General features: G+C 55.6%; 2 protein-coding genes across 9 annotated transcripts; one reads left to right on the top strand and one right to left on the bottom strand.

Annotated features, from left to right (window-relative positions):
• The first annotated feature begins 4,299 nt into the window (after positions 1-4,299).
• On the top strand, positions 4,300-8,702 carry SLC25A39 (solute carrier family 25 member 39). Of its 4 annotated transcripts, none has more exons than XM_027049004.2 (12): positions 4,300-4,457; positions 5,316-5,415; positions 5,550-5,609; positions 5,735-5,779; positions 6,036-6,145; positions 6,479-6,546; positions 6,690-6,814; positions 6,996-7,169; positions 7,512-7,621; positions 7,848-7,929; positions 8,009-8,089; positions 8,182-8,702. In XM_027049004.2, exons 2-12 carry the CDS (start codon positions 5,331-5,333, stop codon positions 8,295-8,297), a joined length of 1,056 nt encoding a protein of 351 aa, XP_026904805.1. In that variant the 5' UTR covers positions 4,300-4,457; positions 5,316-5,330; the 3' UTR covers positions 8,298-8,702. The 4 variants fall into 4 exon arrangements, with proteins under 4 accessions (XP_026904805.1, XP_026904804.1, XP_014927021.1 ...); XM_027049003.2 differs by having other exon boundaries at positions 6,012-6,145; XM_015071535.3 differs by lacking the exon at positions 4,300-4,457 and adding an exon at positions 4,521-5,214 and having other exon boundaries at positions 6,012-6,145.
• A 648-nt stretch (positions 8,703-9,350) lies between these two features.
• RUNDC3A (RUN domain containing 3A) lies at positions 9,351-18,768 on the bottom strand. Of its 5 annotated transcripts, none has more exons than XM_053211820.1 (11): positions 18,515-18,768; positions 14,738-14,853; positions 14,221-14,357; positions 13,947-14,032; positions 12,903-12,992; positions 12,722-12,802; positions 12,412-12,577; positions 12,148-12,305; positions 11,258-11,395; positions 11,015-11,121; positions 9,351-9,979 (listed from the first exon to the last, which is right to left on the bottom strand). In XM_053211820.1, the coding sequence occupies exons 1-11, from the start codon at positions 18,619-18,621 to the stop codon at positions 9,837-9,839; spliced, it is 1,329 nt and encodes a 442-aa protein (XP_053067795.1). In that variant the 5' UTR covers positions 18,622-18,768; the 3' UTR covers positions 9,351-9,836. The 5 variants fall into 5 exon arrangements, with proteins under 5 accessions (XP_053067795.1, XP_026904798.1, XP_026904797.1 ...); XM_027048997.2 differs by having other exon boundaries at positions 14,221-14,354; positions 18,515-18,767; XM_027048996.2 differs by having other exon boundaries at positions 14,221-14,369; positions 18,515-18,766.
• Between the last annotated feature and the right edge of the window lie 3,511 nt (positions 18,769-22,279).

The raw sequence follows: 22,279 nt of genomic DNA, 5'->3' as shown, positions 1-22,279 counted from the left end.
AGATGTCCCCTAGGGGGCGGTAGCGCTCAGGACGAGAACAACTACCCAATACATTCTCCAGCCCACCTTTTTAATTTAACTCTGTCTCTGAGCTGAGCAGGAGAGAGCCTGTCCCTAAGAGCTCTGGGAGTCGGGCTGGGATAGGGGTGGAGGGAGGCAATTCTGGAGGGTCTGTCAGGACCCTTTCCCTCTGGGGCCATTTCCTCAGACTACACCTAGGGTCCCTTCAATGAAGCCTTGGGTGTCCAGAAACTCCCCAACTCACCCTCTCAGGCATGGGTGCTGGAGACGGCAGTGGTGGGGGACCAAGAGGTGTTGTGAACAGATGCCTTTTCCCAGGTGGGTTGATCCTAGCTATTACGAGTATCTTTTTAACCTCCCAAAAAAAAAAAAAAAAAATACAGCTTTGGGACACCTGGGTGGCTCGGTTAAGTGTCCGACTTCAGCTCAGGTCATGATCTCACAGTTTGTGAGTTTGAACCTACATCAGGCTCCCTGCTGTCAATTCAGAGCCCGCTTTGGATCCTCTGTCACCCTTTCTCTCTGCCCTTCCCCCACACGTGCTCGCATTCTCAAAAAAAGATAACAGTTAAAAAAAAATAGATACTGTTAAAAAATTTTTAAAAAGAAGGCAGCTTTGGTGCTTTCTGGCCCTTTAAGTATTTCAGAGGGAGAAATCCCTTTCCCCACCAACTTTTTGTTTTGAAAACTTCAAAAACTTCAGAAAAAGTGCCTGAATGGTACAATGAGGACCCATATGCCCTTCGCCTTGATTCACTGGTTCTTCCCATTCTGCTACATTGGTTTTATCTCTCTTTATTCTTGCTGAGCCGTTTGAGACTACATTGCAGATGTTCACCCCTAAACACTTCAGCGTGTGTTTCCTAAGAACAAGGGCATTTTCCTACGAAACCACAGCACGGTTAGCACACTCAAGAAATTTAACACCGATGAGGTAATATCTACTATACGGGCCTTACTCAAATTTCTCCGATTGGCCCAATATAGTTTTCTGCAACTCACCCACCCCTTCCTGCCCTCAAGGTCCAATCAAAAATCTGACTTGGCATTTAGCGCTGAGCCTGGAGTTTGGATTTCTCTCCAGCTCAGTGGGCCTGCAACTGTGGGCCCAGCCTCCAGGAAGACAGCTCCAGGTGGAGACAGGTGCTGGCTGTGAGCTCATAGGTGCTGGTGGGGTCCATGGGAAGGACATAAGCATGACTTAGGCCCCACAAATGTCTTCCCAGATGCTGGGGGGTGGGGGTGGGGGGGTGGAGTGCAAGCTTGGGGGGTGTGTGGCACTGTCCCCCTGCAGGGCTTGTATGGAAGAATTCAATCTCACAATAAACTACCTTCTGTTGATGTCACTCCCCCAGGGCCAGGCAAGGACTTACTGTTCAGTCCCCACAACAGCTCCTAGGGCTGTTTTCGTTCCTTTTATGATTGAAAGGAGTTTCTGTTTCTCCATCTGAAGAGGAGGCTGGTGATGGCCATGTGGGGCCACATGCTGCCTCTGGAAGGATTACTGGGTGTGTGGTCAGTGTGAACTGTGGCCAAGTCAGCCGGGACAATGGCTGCTTCCTCCTCAGGTCTCTGGGCAGGTGAGTCTAGCCAGGGCCCCAGAGCTTCATGGGCATCTCAAGGCTCCTGATCCGCCCTGCAGCTGCCACGACCATCCTTGGGAGATGCACCCAGTAGCTTGAGTGGTGCCTCATTGCCCCCGGATAAGCCCTCCCACCTGTCCAGACTGCTGCCACTGCACTGGGCTTTGCTCACACCAGTGATGTCCCAAGGTTTTCTCCGGCTCAAAGCATTTACCGGTGGGGGAAGGCAGGGACCGTGATCTGATCAACTCAGGGATCCTGTCAGGAGCCACAGAACCATTTGTCAACTCTTCAAAGAGCTTTCACAGATGTGACTTTAGCTAGGAGTCTGTAAGGCAGGACGAATGACATCATTGTTATTTTCAGATGAAGAAACTGAGGCATAGCGATAAATCTCACAGGCCTCCTCTTGCAAGAAGAAAACCAGAAATGGAATGCAAGCCCCTTATTCTACTGTGGGTGGAAACTGAGGCTCAGAGATCACCAGGTTTGGTTCTGACTGCTACTTTGCAGCTGTATGACTTTGGCTCTGGGAAAGGAGGTGTTTCAGGAATTATTACTATCTGTGTCTGCATTTGGAGGCAGAGGTAGGATCAGAACTTGGATTCTCTAAAGGCTCTTTCTAGAACATTCTATGCCACAGGTCCTGGGGATGGGCAATCAATAATAATAGTCATTGAGTGCTTGCCACAGGATAGGCAAGGGTCTAAGTATTTCACAGCTATTAACTTATCAACTTACTATTAACTTACTAAATCCTCACATAGTGTATTATGAGGTGGGTGCATTATTATCCCCATCAGCTCATTTTATAAAGGGGAAAGCTAAGGCACAGAGGCTTTAAGATATTTGCTAGAGGTGGCGCTGGCCCCTGCCTCCCACATGCTCGATCTTGAGGCACAAGCTGCATTTCTTGGATTTCTTGAGCCCAAGGCCTGAGTAGATAAAACCTCCAACAGGTGAGCAGGTCACTGCAGGGAGCAGAGAAACTTGGTTCTGAACGGGGTGGGGTGAGAGCTCCTCTGGACTCAGGCAATTGGGGATTTGAATTCTGGCTCTTTCATTTGAGTGACCTTGGTGTGATTGTGACCTCTCCCGCCTCCATTTTCTTATTTGCAAAATGGGAGATTGCTGAGAGAAATCTTGGTTCTACTCCACGGTAGGAGCCATTACACACAAGGCCCTCAGTTTCTTCCTCTGTATCATGGGAGAGTAATCTCTTGGCTGGAAACGTGTTTGGGTAAACCGTAACTTGGAGGCTGTGAAAGACCTTAATAGAAGCTTGGTTCTCGCCTTCACATACAGTTTATAAAATGATTTTGTGTAATTTCAGACCTCCTCTTTACGGGGGGGGGGGGGGGGGGGGGGTTGGGAATGTAAAGGCACCTTCTCCCCTGCCCTTTCGACCAGCGGCCACTTCACCGGTTACAGTTTGCACTCTCCCGCTCCTAAATGTGGGCTTTCAAGCCTCTCGGAGCCCCAAAGCCAGTTTCAGGGAAAGCTGATGGTTGGCCCCTTCGAATCCACGTGCTAACCTCGCGTGCGCTGGCTGGCTGGGCGGCTTCAGGTCCGAGAAGCTGGTGACGTCAAACTCACGGACTGCCCTTCTTAAAGGCGCAGGTTTGCACTCCGTGTTCATTTTTCTGTGTTCGGACAAATAATTACGACTGCACAAAAGTTTTAAAGGCAAGGCAGGTGGTTGAGGGGGTCTCAGGTGCGGGGCTTGCAGGGGAGATACGTGTCTCTCTGAGAAGCGGGATCAGAGACTTCAGCGCAGGATTTAAGCCTACCTGTCACCCAGTGCGGCACCCCCCAGTGCAGGGGGAAAGTACCTGGAAGGCACTTAACTTGGAGCCCCAGTTTCCTCTTCTGTCAAAAGGGCCCAAATAATAATACACTTCTAAAAACTTGGGGACTTAGAAAAAATAACGTGACAGTAGCCAACGCAAAAATGCCTGTCCCCTTCTTTCCTACTCAACCCTTTCATTGTGCGAAGGAGGAACCCGAGACCCGGAGTGGTGGTGTAACTTGCCCAAGGTCACACACGGTGGTGGGATGCAGCCTAAATGGAGTCCGGCGGACCCTGTGTTTCCTGGCTCCCGGGCCAGCCTTTTCTCTGTCCAGCCTGCGTGATCCGAGTCACAGCTCTTCTAACCCCAGCGCCCACGCGCACGGTACCCAGCAGTTGGGCAAAAGGTTGTGGAGCAGCGCCTCAGTCGATTATCTGTAAAATAGGAATAATGCTAATTTCTGTTCCGTAGGTCATCACTAAGTTGGAAAACTCCGCAGGGAGCCCGGCGGGTAAATATATGCCATCACTATCTGATCGCCCCGTGGCTTTGGAAGAACTGATTCAAATCCCTGCCGGCTCCGCAGATGAGGACACCGAGGAAGAGCGGGAGAGCGCGTTACCCACGCTGGTCTGGAAGTTAAGGGAAGAGCTGGGACTCCCCGGGCAGCGCTCGGCCAGCGTACTGGTGGGATGGAGTTTGTAAGACCACGCTGTTAAGTGCGGTGCTGCCTCCGTCACGCTCGACGTGGAGACCCCGCGCTCTTGGGGCGCTGGTCCGGCGGAGAACCTGCGGCGCACCCTCCCTTGGCTGGGGGACTGGGGCGCTGCGGGTCCTAGAACCTCTGCGGGTGGGCGGGGCCGGCGGCACTCCGGGCGTGCGGCAGGTCGGCCGGCGGGGGGCGGGGCCTCGCGGCGCGGTCCGGAGGCGGGGCGGGCTCTGCTGCTTTTCAAGTCGGCCTTGGTACGGGTCGAGCGCGCGCGGACCCTGCACCGGCCGCGGAGCCGCCATGGGCCCGCTGGGCCCTGGGCGCCGCGCAGCGCGAGCACCGGCCTGGAGCCAGGTGGGCGGAGCTGGACCGGGGTTGAGGGCCCGGCTCGGGGCGGGGGTGGAGGTGGGCCTTCCGAGGTCCCGGGGAGCCCGAGCTGGGCTGGGGGCCTGGAGTCGTGAGCGGTCGGGCCGACCTGCTCGGTCCCACCGGGTGTCCGCTGAGCGCGGGACCGGCGTGCCCGAGAAACAAGGAGAGATCCTGTCTCCCCAAACCTACTTTCCGCCCTCTCGGCCGAACAACCCCGCCTCTGTCTTGGGAAGAGAGCAGAGAGATTGTCCTTCCCATCTAGGCCTGGGGACTGGCCCTTCCGGCCTCGGGGGGAGGGTGCGGGGGAGGGCCTGGAACCTCGCCTGCAGTCCCGAGAGAGCGGACGGTCCTTTCGTGACCATCAGATTTGTTTACACGTTTCCCTCATTGCTCGGCCCCACCTTTCAGGCCCGGTGACTCGGAGCTCCCAAGTGCCTGCCTCGAGAGGCAGGGGCTTTGGGGATCGGCTCAGAAGTTTTGATCTTTGGGTCCCCAGGGCCAAACCAGGTGCCTGCCCCGAGGAGGGGGCACGGTAATTCCGTGTTGCTTAGATGAGGGAATGGCAGTGGGCCATTATTGCCTCTTAACCAGTGAGTAACTCCCCAGGCTTCCCTCCTAACTACTCCCACAGTGACCTTGGTCAGGTCACCCTACCTCAGTGAATCTCTGTTTCTCAGTTGACAAAGTAGAGCTGACAACTGCTTTAAAAGGTTATCGTGAGGATCGTTTGAATTCATGTTAAGTGAGTGAATTGGGATGAAGGGCTGGGTCAAATCCCTTTCTTCCCTTCCCACTGACTCGTGTTTTGTGAGTTGGGACTCCAGTTGACTGTTTGTTTTTCAGAATTGAAGCTACAAGATGGCTGACCAGAACCCTGGGGGCATTAGCCCCCTCCAACAAATGGTGGCCTCAGGCACCGGGGCTGTGGTCACCTCCCTCTTCAGTAAGATCTGGGGAGGTGGGGTGGGGGCAGCTGGGGACTAGGGCAGACCAAAGATTGGAGGGGACCTGGTCCTGGAGGAGGGGTCAGGGTTGGGGTCCTTAAGGAGACTTCAGACCTGCTGTCTTCCCCCCCAGTGACACCCCTGGACGTGGTGAAGGTACGCTTGCAGTCTCAGCGCCCCTCCGTGGCCGGTGGTGAGTGCCCGACCCTGGAGCCAATATGGGGTGGTGCCTGGGTAAAACAAGGGTCTTCCAGGGATGGGGTCCCTGGAGCGGGTGGGGGGGGTTCTCCTGACTTAAGGGACTGCCTTGTATTTTAGAGCTGATGTCTTCCTCCAGACTCTGGAGCCTCCCCTACGCCAAATGTGAGTTCCCCAAGCCACAGGGAGCTTGTGAAGGTCCAGGGGAGGGAGTGTCCCCAGGGGACCCGAGAGCTCCACAGCCCTAGCACACACTTCCAGGTCCTGTTAGCGAGCCCTCTGTCAGGAATGTCCACCCAGGGACCACGCCTCTGCTGGCCCTCTAGGGATGGGGGCTCACCACCTCCCTGCAGGGTTCCAGAGGATAGTCATCCTAACACCCCCTCCCCTTTCCCAGTGCCCTCCTCTCTCCGATCCACAGGGAAGTGCCTCCTGTACTGCAATGGTGTCCTGGAGCCCCTGTACTTGTGCCCAAATGGTGCCCGCTGTGCCACCTGGTTCCAGGACCCCACGCGTTTTACGGGCACCTTGGTGAGTTGTGCCCTCAACCGTGTCTCTAGGCATTCCTGAGGGCTTTGCATTGGTCACGCTGCAGACTCAGAAAAGAATGAGCGACGCAAAGCAAGTAGGGGTGGCCGGTTCAGTTTGGGAAGGGCTTCCCTGAGGAGGTATCGTCGCTATGAGGTTTTGAAGGGTGGGCAAGAGTTCACTTGGGTGATTGAGTGTGTGGGGGCCTGAGCGACTACCGCCAGGACTCTGGGCAGTGGGCAGAGGTGAGGGCATCAGGCTGGGGCCAAGTATGGGTTAGCCCCCTCATGGAGCTTCTTCACCTTCCTCCTTGCGGACTGGTGTCTGCTTGGCCAGGATGCCTTTGTGAAGATCGTGAGACATGAAGGCACTAGGACCCTGTGGAGCGGCCTCCCAGCCACCTTGTGAGTATCCCAGCTTGTGTATTTGCTTTTCCTTCCTGGACTCCTCTGACCCATTCCTCTCCTGTTGGCTGACTGGGGCAGGGGAGGCCTGGGAGGTTTGGGAGGTTTTGGGAGTCCCAGCTAACCTCTGTTCACACTCCCAGGGTTATGACTGTGCCGGCCACTGCCATCTACTTCACCGCCTATGACCAACTCAAGGCCTTCCTTTGTGGTCAAGCCCTGACTTCCGACCTCTACGCACCTATGGTGGCTGGCGCACTAGCCCGCTGTGAGCACAGCCTTGGGCCCTTGATCTCTCTCTCTGACCCCCACCTGCGCTTGAGTCCGGTTCTGGCTTCCAGCTCCAATGTCTGGCAGCTTAGGGGTAGAGGGATCTCTTGGGCCCCCAGATCCTGGGACAGGTTGCTGTTGGGCCCTGTGAGCTGACCTCTCCCCACTATTCCCCCTAGTGGGAACCGTGACTGTGATCAGCCCCCTGGAGCTGGTGCGGACAAAGCTGCAGGCTCAGCACGTGTCATACCGGGAGCTGGGTGCCTGTGTCCGAGCTGCCATGGCTCAGGGCGGCTGGCGCTCGCTGTGGCTGGGCTGGGGCCCCACTGCCCTTCGGGATGTGCCCTTTTCAGGTAGGAATCAGGGGTGCAGGGGCTGGGGTAACGGAGCCTTTGGATGACTCACAAGAGTTCTGCAGTTAAATCCCAGTTGTGCTATTACTGACTTTGAAGTCACCTGACTTCTCTGGGCTTTGGATATCTCATCTGTGCAATGGGGCCAGCAGGCAGGGTATTCACCCAGGTTTTCAGAAGTAAATTTCTGCAGAGGGCCCGTTACAGAAACTGGCACGTAATGAGCAGTCTTGGTTACCAGGAGGGAGGGCTTGTCACATTGTGCGGCAGTGGAAAATGGGAGGTCTGGGGCCACCCTGCTGCCCTCTCCAACTCTAATGAGCGTATCCTTGCGCCCCCAAGCCCTGTACTGGTTCAACTATGAGCTGGTGAAGAGCTGGTTGAGCGGGCTCAGGCCAAAAGACCAGACATCCGTGGGCATCAGCTTTGTGGCTGGCGGCATCTCAGGGACGGTGAGTTGATCGGACAGGGAGTGAGGCCAGTGGATGTGTCCTTGGGAGGCCTGAGGGTTGTTGGAGGTGCTCAAGAGAAGAGTGCTCGTGTAGCAGCAGGTGGCTGCCTGTTGAGGAGCAAGCTCACCCTCCCTGGTGAAATCCTAGTTAAGGTTGGCAGACCCTGGCTGGATGCGGGGGGTGGGGGTCCTGGGAATGGAGACCAGCTCTCTCCCTACCCCACCAGGTGGCGGCCATCCTGACTCTACCCTTTGACGTGGTGAAGACGCAACGCCAGGTCGCACTGGGAGCGGTGGAGGCTGTGAGAGGTGAAGGTTCTGGCTGGTGTGGGGCCAGGCAGGTGGGGGCCCAAGCGGGGTCTTACTGGGCTGTGCCTTACGTTTGCAGTGACGCCCCCACACGCCGACTCCACCTGGCTGCTGCTGCGGAGGATCCGGGCTGAGTCTGGCACCAGGGGACTCTTTGCAGGTGAGTGTCTGTGTGTGTTTGTCCAAACTTGGAAGGATTGGGCCCCTCCCAGGACCCTGACCTCTGACCCTAATCTCCATCTCCCATTGCAGGCTTTCTCCCAAGGATCATCAAGGCTGCCCCCTCCTGTGCCATCATGATCAGCACTTACGAGTTTGGCAAAAGCTTCTTCCAGAGGCTCAACAGAGAACAGCCTCTGGGCTCTTAAAAGGAGCCAGGGGACAAGGACCCTATCTCTTCCATGGATGGGGGTGGGGCAGAAGGAGACTGAGCCAAGTGCCTTGTCCTCAGCACTGAGGGGAGGAGCCTCATTTCCCTTCCCTCTCAACTATGAGCTCCAGGGGTTGGGGCTACCCCTCTAGGTCTGCCAAGGCCCCCCTAAAACAGCTTTCTTCCTGCTGTTCCTCATTCCCAAGCCCCAAGGATAATCACTTTTCCAGCCCCCCGCCCCGACCAAGTTCAAGACCAAATCTGATAACTGCCCCCTCCCTTCCCACCATTTCCCTGTGTTTGCTGTAGCTGGGTCTGCTTCTGGGAGCCACAAAACCCTGGGCCTGGTGTAGTCTGCACCCTTCCCTGTTAATTCCTTGAGTCTAAAGATGATGAACTTCTCTCCAGTGCCTGTGAGTGCAGGGGGGTCGGGGTGGGGAGGGAACTGGGACTTGGTGAGTGATTTGCACAGAGGGGGCCTGGAAGGGACCTTGACAGCGGCTTATACTGCCCAGGTGGTACCCATATAAAGCACCCCCTTCCTTATTTAGTGAGAGCTGGGTCAGTGCAAGGACCCAGAGTTGGGGGTGACAGGTAGTGTTAGGGCCAGGGTAGAAGGTGGTGCAACTTCTCCCCAAGGGCACACTTCAGTGACAACAGAGGAGGGAGGTTGCTTCTTTGGGTCTGCAACTCTGGGCCAAAGCTGAATTGCTCAGGGTGCTGGAAAGAGAATAGGGCCCTGCCAGGGCTTGCCTCCTCCACCTGCCCCCAGGATGTTCAGTGTCTTCTCTGCTTGGGGCTAAGCAAGTTATTGAGAGTATTAGGCTGAATGGGGCATTTACGTGTCTGCTGGGGAAAGGCCTAACATTTAGGACCCTTCTCAGGAAAGCCACCTACTCCTGGCATTCTTCTGACAGGTCTGCTCCCGTGGGGCACGCACCCATTCTGTCTGGTCTAGCATCACCTTCGTTATGGGCCCGGCACCGGCTCTATCAGATTATGCCACCTCAGGACAGTGTCCAGTCCCAGCCCCCCCACAGACAAAGTTGCCCTCAGTCTTCTGGTTTTTATTTGCCTGATCCCCTCAGAGCCCCTGCCCTGGGGACTGGGAAGGGAGGGACTCCAGGGAATACACAAGGACAGACTGAAGAGGCATGGGAGGTGGGGGTGCTGAGGCTGGGCCACCAGCTCCTGAGGAGGGTGGTGGGGATGAGCGAAGAAGAGTCCAGTGGGAAGCCAGCCAGGCGTCAGGGTCACCAGAAGAATGGAACAAACTTTCCCAAGGATTCCCTGTGGCCGCGGTGCCCCTGTAGCCTGGCCCAACCGACTCCCCTTTGCAGCTCCTGCTCCCTTGGGCAGAAAGCTAAAACTGGCGAGAAGCAAAGGGTGCCTTTCGCAAGAGACCCATGGCTGGGTGGGCAGCGTTTCCTGGAAAAGTGGCCTGGACTGGGGGACTCTGAGGAAAGGCGGCAGGTGTCTGTGCCCCTGGCCAGGATGGGGGTGGGGGGGCTGGCGTTGGTGCTGCCCACACCGCTCCTCAGCTGGGGCTCAGTGCTGGGCTGCCCTCAGGACTGTCGCTCACCAGGCACTCGTTGGATTTGAAGCTCGCCAGGGACTTGCAGCTGGGGATGGAGGCCAGGGAGCCGCAGAGGCCCAGCATGGAGGGCGTGGGGTCCTTCCCTGGGGAGAGAGGGCAGGTGAGGCCAAGCCAACTGGTCTGCCTGTGTGTGAGTTGGGGAGGGGGGTACAGGCGAAGGCAGTGGAGGGGCAGCCCTCAGGTGAACCCCCCCTCCCCCAGGAATTTTTCCTCATCTCTGGAGCATTTGCCATTTTCAGTTAAACCTTGATAAGCATCTGCCCATGCCATGCACAGTGCCAGGGACACTGTATTGTAATCGTCAGTTTATGTCTCTGTCTCCCCCTGAGGTTCATCCTCTCTGTCTGTTTATTAAACACACGGTGAGCACTTGTTCCGTTCCAAGCACTGGGGATACAGAGAACGGACGAGACACGGTCCCTGCCCTCACGGAGCTCACAGTCTGGTGGGGAGACAGACACACGGACAATCACAAACACAGTGTGGCAGGGTTCCACGTCCATAGCCTGCCTTGTCTCAAAGAAGATCTAAAATCATCCAGTACAGTGTGGTTTTTAGAAAGAAAAGGCAGAGTTCCAGGCACCGGGAAAACTAGGGCGGGGAACCAAGGTGAAGCCAGGGGAGGGCAACACAAAATGCATGCGTTGAAGTCCTGGACATTCGCTTGAAGAGAGCCACTAATTTGGCTCTGAGCTTCCTGGCAGCCAAAGAAAAGGGGGAAACAATGGTCAGGCAAGCGGTTCGCAGAGTGCATGAGATAAGAGCAAATCAGTTAGGCAAAGAATTCCCCAAGAATTTGTGAGCCCCTTGAGGATGTCATCATGCCAAAAAGCCATTGAGCCCTCACCATATGCCAACGTGGGTGGTTATTTTAATCAGCATCCCCATTTTACAGATGGGAAGTGCTCAGGTGAAGTGACTGACCGAGCTGGCAGGGGAGGAGGCACAGCTAGTTTGCCCTAGGGTCTGCCCAACACCCCCAAACCAAACTTAATTGCTGTGCTAAGCTCTCTGGAAGGGCTGAATGAAAGAGGGAATTGGCCAGGGCCAATTCCATAGGCCCCAAGGCCTGGCCTCAGCCCTTCTTGGAAGAGTTGGGTGCTGGATCGGGGGCTCACCGATGGGGCCCCAGGGCTCCTCATCCCGTTTGCCCTCTCCCAGGCGCTGGGAGTCCGAGCTCAGACTGGCTTCAGCTGACAGTGGCTCCGTGCTCATGAAACTGTGTCTGTGGCAGAGCAGAGGGCTGGTGTGCAGGCAGAGGCCTACAGCCCCTTCCCCCCCCCCCCCCCCCGCCCTCCCAGTGCCCCTCTTCCCAGTAAGGGCCAGCACTTGGGCCCAAGCCGAGCCTGGCTGAGGCTTACCTCCGGTAGAGCTTGGGGTTGTTGGCACCCTCTGCCCCATTGAGCGTTCCTAGTGACGGCCATTGGTTGACCAGGGGAGTAGTGAGCTCTTTGGAACCCTGGGCCAGGGGAACGTGGTCACCGGGGATCAGACCTGTCCTGGGATGGGGAGGAGGGGTCAGGACTGGCTAGGAGAGGGAGCAGAAGTGGGGGGGGGGGGGCGAGCTCAGAAAGAGGTGGTGGTGGGATTAGGAATGAAACCTGGGTAGCAGAAATGGGGATAGAATGTTGAGGATCAGTAGGGCAGATCCTGGGAGTCAGTGGAAGGTACTGGGGGTTAGAGAGGTGACGGGGATTTGGTGTGCTCCTACTGGGGGATGGAGGAGACAATGGGGTGTTTGTGGGACTCAAGTCAGTGTGGAGTGGATAGAGAACAGAGTGGGAATCCTGAAGGTTAATGGGGTATCTTGGGGACTCCTGCTGGGAGGTCACAGGGTAATGAAAAGGTCTAGGGGGGAGCTATTGGGGATGAGTAGCAGTGAAGTCAGTGGTCACCGTGGGGATGATGGTCAGTGGTTGCGGATCAGAGGGCTGTTGAGCAGAGGGAATAACGGGATCGTGTTGAAGGTTGCTAAGTAACATTTGAGGCCCCTATCAGTAATGTTGGAGTCCCAGGAGTAATGTTCTATAACCATGCTAGCTGACGGATGAAGTGGGGCGCCCAGGATCTTACGTTGAGAGTAATTTAGTTCGCTGGGGACGGGGGCCTGGGGTGGAGGAGGTGAGGGGATCAGTGGTTTGATGCTGGCGGTTGGTTGCACTAGATGCTGTTATCAAGGAAGGTGACGTTAGACTCTGGGGGCGATGTGGTCGGGGTGGCCGGGACGGGGAAGGGCGGCGGCGGCGCTCACAGCTGCTCCTGCAGCTCCAGGATCACGCCTTCCAACTCCCGCTTCTCGCGCTGGTTCTGCGCCGCCGCCTCCTCCAGCTGCAGCTGCAGCCGCCGGTTCTCCGCCTCCAGGTCCTTCAGCTGCGACTCGCGCAGGCGCACCAGCTCCTCCAGGTAGCCCTGCGGGGCGCCGGCTCAGCCCGGGCCGCGGGACGCGGGGGGAGGGTCCCAGCGGCCGCCCGCCCCCCTTCCCCCAGCCCGCAGCCCCCGCCGCGGCATCACGCACCTTCTGCGCGTAGACGATGCGGAACTTCTGTTCCATCTTGTGCCATTTGCTGTACCAGCTGTCCTCGTCGGTGACGAGCGGCAGGTACGGGTGCTCGGGCGAGTTGTCCTCGCTGGTACTGCTCTCGGCGCTGTGCCGCTCCTCCTCGTCCGTCAGGTAGTCATAGCTTGGGGGAAGGAGCGGTGGGCACGGCCCGCTCTGCCCGCCCGGGCTTCCCTTGCCGGCCCCCTGGGGCGGAGGGACCCGGATGCCGGCGCAGCCTGCCCCCTGCCCGCCGTCCCCCACCCATCACAGCAGTCCTGCTGCTCACCTCTGGGTGAACTTTAGGTAGGGTGTGTAATCGATGACCACGGGGGTCTTCCCGTCCAGCACTTCGCCCTTTAGGCAGAAGCTGGGGGCAGAGGAACCACAAGGTTGGGGGCGGGTAGGAGGAGATGGGAATGTGGGCGTTCGCGGCTAAACTCCCTCCGCCACTTCCATCCAGACCCCACCTGAAGTCTATGGCGCTCAGTCCGATCAGCATCCCGGTGAGGACGGTGGCTTCCTCCCGAAGCATGATGGCTCCCGAGTCATAGAAACGTCTGCGGGGCGGGGGAGCGAGGGACTGATGGTGCAGCGTCCTCCCGCGGGGGTGGGGGGTGGGGCACCCCTCAGGACTTCTCTTGTTAGCTTACTACAGACCTTTCCTAGAGGAAGGAGGGGTCTCTTTCCTGCTCACCTCTCAGGTGTGGATCTGGTCTCTCCCTCAGAGTGGGAGAGTCTCCCACCTGTGTCTGTGTCTCCCACCTATTAGAACGTGTGTTCCCTGAGAATACTTTCCTCCATCCTCTGAACTACCGCTTTCCCGCAAAGCATGGAGTCATCCAGAACGGTAAAATCAGGAAACCAGTTCTAATCATTAGTGCTTGGCATACAGCAGGTGCTCAAAAATATGGTGTAAACTCTGACATGTGAGGACAGACTAGAGATAGAATGGAGTGAAAACATTGGGTTGTATGTGACCACTGGGTTGGTGGGGAGAGAGACATGACCCTGACCATACTCAGCTTCAAGCACAAATTCTGCCTGTGACCCCTGCCCCTGAGACCCATTCTCTCTGCAAACCCACGGTGCAGGGACTGAGGCTCGGCACACTGGGACTCTGTGGTCCATGGGTAGCAAGTACAGACTGCTGCCACTGTTTGCGGAGTAGGTAGGGCTCTGTGTTATAGGTCATGGAACAAGGTTAACATAGTTGAGGCTTGTTCAGAGGTGTGTCTAAGGTTAGGGCTGTGCATGAGGTCAGTGCTGCCGGATGGTGGAGAATAATTAATCTGACTTGGAAGAGATGGTGGTGGTGCTAAAGGTGTGTTCCAGGAGGGCAGGCACAGTGGCAGAGGATAGTCTGGGAGAGGGAAACTGGCACGCTAGCAGTGCATGCTGGGAGTTGTAGTCCAGGTACTGAAGGTTGCTCTAAGAATTGAAGGATCAAGTATGTTTAGGCAGTGAACGTGCACACTGGGATCTGTGGTCCGAGCTGACTGAGAGGGTCTGACCTGGTGGTCCGGGTGTCCCGCAGAGCTGTGGTGATGTATTCCGACATTCGCTTCTCCATCAGTGCCACTCGGATCCATGCCCGGCCCTGGAAAGCACACTCACCTTTATTTGTTGCCCTGAAGGGACCCATGAGTGTACTATTGGGTCTAGACCTCCTGTGGCTCTTCTACCCAGTGCCTGTAGGCAGGGGTGAGGAACAAGGAGCAGGCAATCCCCCCTGTATTCCCCTGCAACCAACAGCTGCCCTCGCCCTGCCCATCACAGGCCCCTCACCTTGGCTCGGGCTGTGCTGATGTTTTCCATGTTCTCAATGCTGCTCACACAATTGTTGGGCACTTTGCTGCAGGCCAACCGGATATAGTCCCAGAAGCCCCGCTGCCCGTCTGAGCTGAACCAGCTCACCGGACCTGCTGGGGCACAGGCTGAGCCAGGGCAGGGAGGGGGCTCAGCAAAACCAGGGAGTTTGTACAGGGTCCATGTAATGGGGTATACACATGCATAAGTATAAGCAGCCACGCCCACACATGGTGCCTCCCCCAAACATATGTGCACACACATGCATGTACACAAAGGGCTCGCTAGCATATAACTGCACGCCCATTGTTTGGGCTTGTGGGCACCCACTCAAGTGGCCAGAAGACCCCATCCCCTCTTCCCAGCTCTGTGCATGGCCCAGAGTCAATGATGGGGTTCAGAAAGCCGCAGGGGAGATCAGAGTGGGTGGCTGGGAGCTAAAGGCTGGGAGTTAGGAGGGCTGGACAACAGGGGACAGGGAGCTGGGCCCGCCCACCTTTGAAACGGTGGCTGAGGATCTGCTCTAAGATGGCTGCAAAATTCACAAACTCCTCGGATGAGTCATCGATGGGTTCTGCTGTATACTTCTCCAGCAGCGTTTTCACAGAGAACCTGGTGAGGGGTGGGAGAGGGGGAAGTGGGGGGTCCAGTGAGACAACAGGGTAATGGCAGTAGAGGAGGGGTGTTAGGCAAAGAGAGGGAGACAAGGACAGACAAGAGGTCATGAAGAGCATGGGTGTGATGGGAAAGGGAAAGAAGGTGAAATATGGAGGGATACACAGTGACCACAGAGGTGCTGTGACCTGGGAGTGATAGAGTGGCAGGTGGGAGACTGATTGACATATAGGTGATAGGAGAGGTGACAGCTAGAGAAAGGAAACTTCAGGAATAAAGTATGAGAGGGGATAGAACAGGTAAGAAGATGAGACACCCGGAGTCAGGGGTCTTTCCCAGAGCCCCTTCCTTCTTGCCCATCCTTTGGAGTTGCATTTTCTATGTGTGTGGGTCAGAGGTCAGCTAGGAGTTAGAAGTGGGTTTGTACCCCTGCCCTGTGCTGTCTTCTGCTACTGCTGGAACAAACTTCAGTCCCTTCTGGGGGCGGCGGGGGGTCACCTGTGCCAGGACATGTGAGTTGGCACTGAGCACATGGAGCGTGGGCATGCAAGGGTGGCCAGGTGGGCTTTTAGCCTACGGATGCCCCCCTTTCCCCTTCTCCTTCCTAGCCTGGTCGCCCACACACCAGCTGCCCAGAACCAGGCGGTACAGAGCTGGGCTGGGGCGTTCTGTGTCTGTGTGTGTGTGTGTGTGTGTGTGTGTGTGTGTGTGCAGGTTGTGGGTCTGACACACATTGGGTGTGTGTGTGCGGGACATTGGCAGCAGATCTCTGGAAGGGGTCTTAGAGGTCCAGATACCTGGCTTCTCAGAGAGGAAGGGAATCAAGGGAAGCCAACAGGGCTGAGAAACTGGAGCCCAGCAGCCCCCGTCCTTCTCTGCAATCCTGCTCAGAGCCTCCGCTACCTCTGCAATCCCTACCCCTGCAATCTGCACCTGCCATCCCTGCACTGGGATGGGGCAGGAATGAGGACACAGCTTCCAACATCCCATTATTACCCTATTGTGGGTAGCAGAGCAAGAGTGGGTGTTGGGGGATATGGGGGCTGCTTGGAACTGCCCTTCCCCCCCTAAGCTTATCAAGCCCTGTAATGTGTCAAGCACTGTAGTTTGCATGTATTAACTCATCCATCTTTACAACAGCTCTGGGAGGTAGGTCCTCTTACTATCATCATTCCCATTTAACAGATAAGGTAATTGAAGATTCAAGAGGTGGACTGATCTGTTCAGAGTCACACAGCTAGTGAGGAGTCAGGTAAGTGTGTCTGATTCCAAAGCGCTTGCTCTTTCTGCTACATCTTGTGGCCTCCTGGTGGCCATCACGATTCCCAAGGCCTGGGAGCAGCCCCTGCCTCCTCTGCCTTCCACTCTGCAAGCTCCAGCCCTTACGCACTGTCCTCTGAGGCTCTCAGACCAATGGCAGAACTGAGCCAAAGGCCCTCCCTCCCTCTCTTTGGGCTTAGAGCTGGTCTGGCCTGAAATCAGAGCCAGGTCAGTGTTGGGGTCGTAGTAGATGGAAGCAGCCTGATGCACTCAAATCCTGTTTCCAGGTGATATCCATGTGGCCTTGGATGGGTCATTTAATCTCTCTGAGGGCCAAACAGGAATAATAGAGTACCTGCCTCGGGCTCCAGGAAGGACTGGGAGAAGGTAAGTGTGATAGGCCATGGGGCAGGGGTGGCGAGGAGCAGGGCCATTAATGGTAAGGTCGACCCTGCTGGAAGGAGCGTGTGTTTAGGGCATTAGCTGGGCTTCATTATGCAGCACGCTTCACCCCCCGTGATATTTTCTGGTCATCTGGGTCAGCCCTCAGTGGGGGCCTGGGGCTCGTTTCAGTGTGGCAGCCATCTGCCATCTATCCTCAGGGGTGTCGCCGAACTGGTCATTGCCCCCGGGAGCCCCATGGTGTGTTCCTTGTTAGGAGGTGCAGTGGCTGCTGCAGGTTACCATGGAGACGGGGAGGCCAGGGCCCGGGGGAGCCCTTGGCCTGCTAAAGGGAACTGTTCTGGGAGCTGGAGGCGAACCACATGACAGTGATGAGGTGGCAGGGACCTGAGGGGTTTCTAAGTCTTTGTCATGCCCCCAACCCCCTCCAAAACTCTGTCCCTCACTCCCCAGCTCTAAGCCCACTTCCGAACCTCCAGAACCTCTGCTTCTCCAGCCTAGGCCAAAGGGAGATTCCCCGCACCCCCCCCCCTTTCCCCATGCACTCAAGAGGCTCAGTTGTCCTAGCAGGCAAAGGAAAGAAGAAAAACCTTCTTCTCAGAGACAGGAAGGGTACCATCAGGAGAGGGCTATTTTCATGTGCCAGGCCTGTGGTCCTACATAAATTATGCCATAACTATTCCTTGGTGTGGCTGTTACATTGACAGTGGGGATGATGAGGCACCCAAGGCCCAGAATGGTTGGGAGACTTCCCATGGTTGTACAGCAAATAACTGATGAAGTCAGAGCTTGAACCTAGGACCCTCTGGTCCCAAAGGCAGAAACCTTTGTTTTATACCATAGTGGCAGGGGTTGAGAGGTGAGGGTGGAGGCAGCAGCCTGCACTTTGGGCTGGGGCAGATGCAGTGTGGTTGGGTGTGTGCTCAGGAACCTGGAAGGAGCTATGGCGGGCACATCAGGTGAGCTATCAGCACATCAGGTGAGTGCTGATTCCTGGGGGGAAGGAGCAGGGCCAAGGCCTGTGTGTAGGCAAGGTGGGGGCGGCAAGGCAGGACAGCTGAGCCCGGCACTTGGAGTGCCTGCCCTCAGAGGTGGCATGGGGGGTGGGGAGGTTGCAGATGGAGAAGGCAGCTGGTGGGGGGTTCCTAGAGGGAGAGATGAGAGCAGGTGAGGCTGAGGGACAGTGGCTGGGCAACTGGCCGCTCCTGGCTCAGGGCAGGGCAGTGAGGGTGAGTCACTGCAGGGCTGAGGTGGGAAGGTTCATTTCCTGGGCCCCCCAAAAGCAGATGAATCTTCCCAACACTGCGACAGCCCCACCCTCAGGGACACATCTGCCCTCCCAGTCTCCTCCCTGGAACCCAGGAGACCCAGGCTTCTGTGGTCAGACCCCCCCCTCCTTCCCACGACAGGCACAGCGTCCCTCACCCTTCACTGGGTGGATTCAGGGGCTTTGCCCACACCCCTAGTTGATCCTGCCACAGGCTGCAGCTGCCCAGAGATGGAGGAGGGCACCATCTCTGCTCCCGGATTTAAGCCTGGGAAATCTCCCAGGAAAGCCCCACCCCTGAGAGGCCAGGGTGTCAGGGGTGGGAGTGAGGGTATGCTTGGAGGGCGTTCAGGCCGCTACCTGTCAGTTCTTCTCTGCCCACCTCGCCCCCGCCCCCAGCAAGGGAGCCAGCCATCCCCACCCCTCCCCCTCACACACAATGTCACTTCCTGGTTTTCACAGGAAGCTGCAGTGCCAATTAAACACCCCTCACCCCCAGGCCCCGGACTGGGCATAGGCCTGACTTGGCCTAGAAGGATAGGGACCAGACCTCCAAACCCCCTCCTGGTCTGGGCCTGAGAGGAACAGTGGACGCGCTCCTCTTAACTCTGTGCTTCATCCCTTTTCCTCTGTGGCTGCTGTGCACCCTCCCGGCAGGCACGCTCGGTCCGTATTTCCGCAGCCCGCCCCGACGCCTCTCCCTGACCACCCCCCGCCAGCGGCGCCCACCTGCACACGGTGATCAGGTTCCTACGCTCCACGGCCACATTGCGGGAAGACGCTTTCTTGGAGGACAGCCCCAGAGCCATGGTGGTCTGGACAAAGCTCGCTTCCATCCAGATGTGCGGCCACTGCTGCCGCCACCAGCTGCCCCCCACCCCGCCTGGAGCCCCGGCCCCCCCCCGCCGGATCACGGCTGGGCCCTCTGCCCGCCGGGGCCCCTCGATCCCTGCTCGGTCATCCCCCTGCCGCTGCTCCCGGTGCCCGGCCCCCTGGCACCCTCCCCCGGCGGCGATTCCAGAGCAAAACAAGGCCGGAGGGAGCTCTCCGAGGTGCTGAGCCGGGCCCGTCACCCCCCTCCCTTAGACGCCCGCCCCCCTCGGCTGGTGACGTCAGGGCCCTCAGGCCCCGCCCCTGGCAGGCCGGGCACCAATCCGCAGAGGACGCAGAATTTGGGGGTGGGGGGGGGAGAGGGCTGGGGCAGAGGGGGGGTGGAGGGCGTCCCCGGAAGAAGCAGCGATTGGAAGGAAGAAGAGGGGGTATCTGGCCTGTTGTCCATTCCCACACTCAGGGCCCGGGACCCCTCTCCTCGCATCTCTGAGTTCCAACGACTGAACTCCCTGGTTTCTGAGCTGTGATCGGTGGTGTCTCAGTTTTCCTCCTGCTGCCGGGGAAAGGAGGTCCTCACTTCCCATACCCTCATCGCAGCCCCGTCCCACACCCAATCAGTATCTTCGTTCTCAAGGAGGCAGGGATCAGGTCTGCCTCCAGAGAGCGCAGGTGGCCCTATGCGGTAACCTAGGAGGCCAAGGAGCAGTCGGAGAGACTGTGTATCTGGTGTTTGGCTTGTCAGCACCGGCCGATGGATTCAACGGCTCCTAGGGTGGGGGATGGGAATCCAGAATAAGCCGTAGGAGCCTAGCGGCTTGAACCACTCAGGACTGTGAGACTAGACTGGCAGCTAAGGGCCAAGGCACTGCTCTCTCTCTCTCTCTCTCTCTCTCTCTCTCTCTCTCTCTCTCTCGGAGTCCTACTACACCCTCACACCATCCCAGGGCAACTGGCTTGAGGGTTAACCCCCTGGCTATCAGCATTGCTGCATGGTGCCATCAACTCACTCTGCAAGGCTAAGAGAGCCCCCAAAGCTGATCACATCTTTTAGGGTAAAGTGAAACAAATGGATGCATTGCCTGGCTTTCCTGTCACCCTCTGCCTCCCAGTTGTTCTCTCATCCCTGCTTGCTCCTGCTCCATTCCTCTACTCAACCTGTTCTCCTTCACACTCCAAAATCTCCAGCTCCCACAGAAATCCTTCTGTGTTAAGGTGGGGTACACCCAATTTTCCCATTTGGCTTTAGGAATGTCCATCCTAGGGCTCAGCTTATGTGTATTCACCAACTGTCCACCTCCTGGATTTACTCCACTTTACTAGTATATGGTCATATGTCCCCACACGGATTCACATGTGCACCAACATCTGAATATGATCAGCAGGCAGGGACCCTCTGTTAGCACAAACAGAGGAGGAGGAGATTTAAAAAAAAAAAAAAAGGCCTATGCAAGCTCACAACCCCGGTCTCACTCCCTGGGCACTCCCAGCAAAGGTCTCATGTCTACTCAACCTCAGCCTCAATTCTTGGCTTCCAGGAAGGACCTCAGACTTGGTCTTTTGTTTCTCCTTTGCCGTTTCCCTCTTCCCTCACTTCTAGAAGGCCCTCTTATTATCCTTCTGCCTCCAGCTAGATAGCCAAGGCCAATCATGATATTCTTTTGTTTTTCAGTTGCAGGGTATGTCATGTGAACAAAAAAGCATGTAAAACACATAGGTGCAGTTTAAAGAATATTTACAAAACAAACACCTGTGTCATTTCCTTAAAGATCAAGAAATAGAAAGTTGTCAAGAACCCAGGATTTCCCAAACACACACAGATCTTCTCTTCATCCATCCCCCCAAGGGACAACCACTATCCTGACTTTTGTGATAATCATTTCCTTGCTTTTCTTTATAGTTTTATCACCTATATGTCGATCAATAAATATATAGTTTAATGTTTCTTTATTAAAAGAAAATTTGTTATTTGTCTATTCTTTCTCCATTATTTTCCTCGTATATGATTCCAATACATGTCAATACGACACTTTATCTATTCTGTCACTGAGGGTAATTTTGTGTATCTGAAAGGGCTTAGTAAGAAAAATGGAAACCACATTATGTATTTCAGATAGAAGGGATTTAATACAGGGAATTGGTTACACAGGAGTTAGAAGACTAAAACCGAAAAGAGAAAGAGAACACTGGGACGACATGGAACTCGTAACCAAATGAGGCAGCGAGGGCTGAGGGAACAAAAGAGGTGGGATTGCTACACCCAAAGAGACCACAGGTAGGGCCCTACTGAGTTGGGGCTCAGATTCAGGCAAAGTCACCAGCAGGCTGCTGCTTATTCCTCAGAGGAGCTGTTTACAAAGCTGGTTCTTGGCGTGCAGAATGAAGCTGAAGGCTGGAGCCAACTTCCAACGACAGAGCAACTCTGAAAAAAAACCAGAAATATGGGGAGATAGTTCCTTCTTTCTTCCTCCTACCTTCCATCTCTCTGTAGTGTCTCTTATTAGCAGAACCTAACAGAAAGCCAATTAGTAACGGAGACTGGGAAACAAGTTTGCAGAGTCAGATGCACTCAAATCAGACAGCAGAGACACAAATAATGGATTTAGAGCAGAAAGGCAAGAAATGAATAACTGACATCAGTCTGCCTCTCTACCTGCTCAACATTTATATACATCTTTTTTTCTTTAAGTTTACTTTTATTTATTTTGAGAGAGAGCTAGGAGCAAGCAGGGGGTGGGATGGGCAGAGAAAGCGGGAGACAGAATCCCAAGCAGGCTCTGCGATGTCAGCGCAGAGCCCCATGCAGGGCTCAAATTTGTGAACCAAACCATGAGATCATGGCCTGAGCTGAAACCAAGAGTTAGATGCTTAGCCACCCTGGCGCCCCTGTACACATCTTTCTATACGTATTTGAACAGTAACAGGGGTGACTGGGTAGCTGTCAGTTAAGCATCTGACTCTTCGTTTCATCTCAGGTCATGATCTCATGGTTGGTGAGTTCGTGCCCTGTATCAGGCTTTTCACTGACAGCTCAGAGCCTGCTTGGGATCCTCTCTCTCTCTCTCTCTCTCTCACTTTCTCTCTCCCTCCCCCACTCACTCACTCACTCTCTCCCCCTCCCCACTCTCTCTCTCTCTCACTCAAATAAATAAACTTTAAAAAAAATGAACAGTATGGGGTGCCTGGGTGGCTTAGTCAGTTAAGCATCTGACTTCAGCTCAGGTCATGATCTCACGGTTCATGGGTTTGAGCCCCGCATCAGGCTCTGTGCTGACAGCTCAGAGCCTGGAGCCTGCTTTGGATTCTGTGTCTCCCTCTCTCAAAAATAAATAAACATTAAAAAAGAAACTTAAAAAAATGAACAGTAATGAACTTCATATGTTTGCCTCGCAAGATGCAGTTGTCCTTTGTACCAATGAAGATGGTCTGGTTCCCACTCCCAAAAGTGGAGCTGCAAAGTCACTACGGTAACAGTAGCCACTTCTGGGTGATGCTAATACCTCACCTAGTTCAGCCACATTTCCTCTAGAGGATTCTGTAACCTAAAGGCTAAATTATGAAGTTCATTATCAACAAAAAACCGCCTATAAAATAATAAGGGAAAGAAAGGAGGGGAGAGATTAATGTGTAGAGATTAATATGTAGATTAATATGTCTTTATTACAT

This window comes from Acinonyx jubatus, chromosome E1 (assembly GCF_027475565.1).
Source record: "Acinonyx jubatus isolate Ajub_Pintada_27869175 chromosome E1, VMU_Ajub_asm_v1.0, whole genome shotgun sequence".
In the NCBI taxonomy this organism is placed as follows: domain Eukaryota; kingdom Metazoa; phylum Chordata; class Mammalia; order Carnivora; family Felidae; genus Acinonyx; species Acinonyx jubatus.
Note: the sequence above shows the minus strand (reverse complement) of the source record. Positions and strands in the feature narration are given on the sequence as shown.

Excerpts from the sequence above, each read along its gene's own strand:
- RUNDC3A (XM_027048996.2), bottom strand. The coding sequence starts at position 18,621 with ATGGAAGCGAGCTTTGTCCAGACCACCATGGCTCTGGGGCTGTCCTCC. Across the intron at positions 12,578-12,721 it reads TACCTAAAGTTCACCCAGAG|CTATGACTACCTGACGGACG; the intron begins GTGAGCAGCAGG and ends CCTTCCCCCAAG. Across the intron at positions 11,122-11,257 it reads AACCCCAAGCTCTACCGGAG|ACACAGTTTCATGAGCACGG; the intron begins GTAAGCCTCAGC and ends GCTCTGCCACAG.
- SLC25A39 (XM_027049003.2), top strand. The coding sequence starts at position 5,331 with ATGGCTGACCAGAACCCTGGGGGCATTAGCCCCCTCCAACAAATGGTG. Across the intron at positions 7,170-7,511 it reads TCGGGATGTGCCCTTTTCAG|CCCTGTACTGGTTCAACTAT; the intron begins GTAGGAATCAGG and ends TGCGCCCCCAAG. Across the intron at positions 7,930-8,008 it reads AGCGGTGGAGGCTGTGAGAG|TGACGCCCCCACACGCCGAC; the intron begins GTGAAGGTTCTG and ends TTACGTTTGCAG.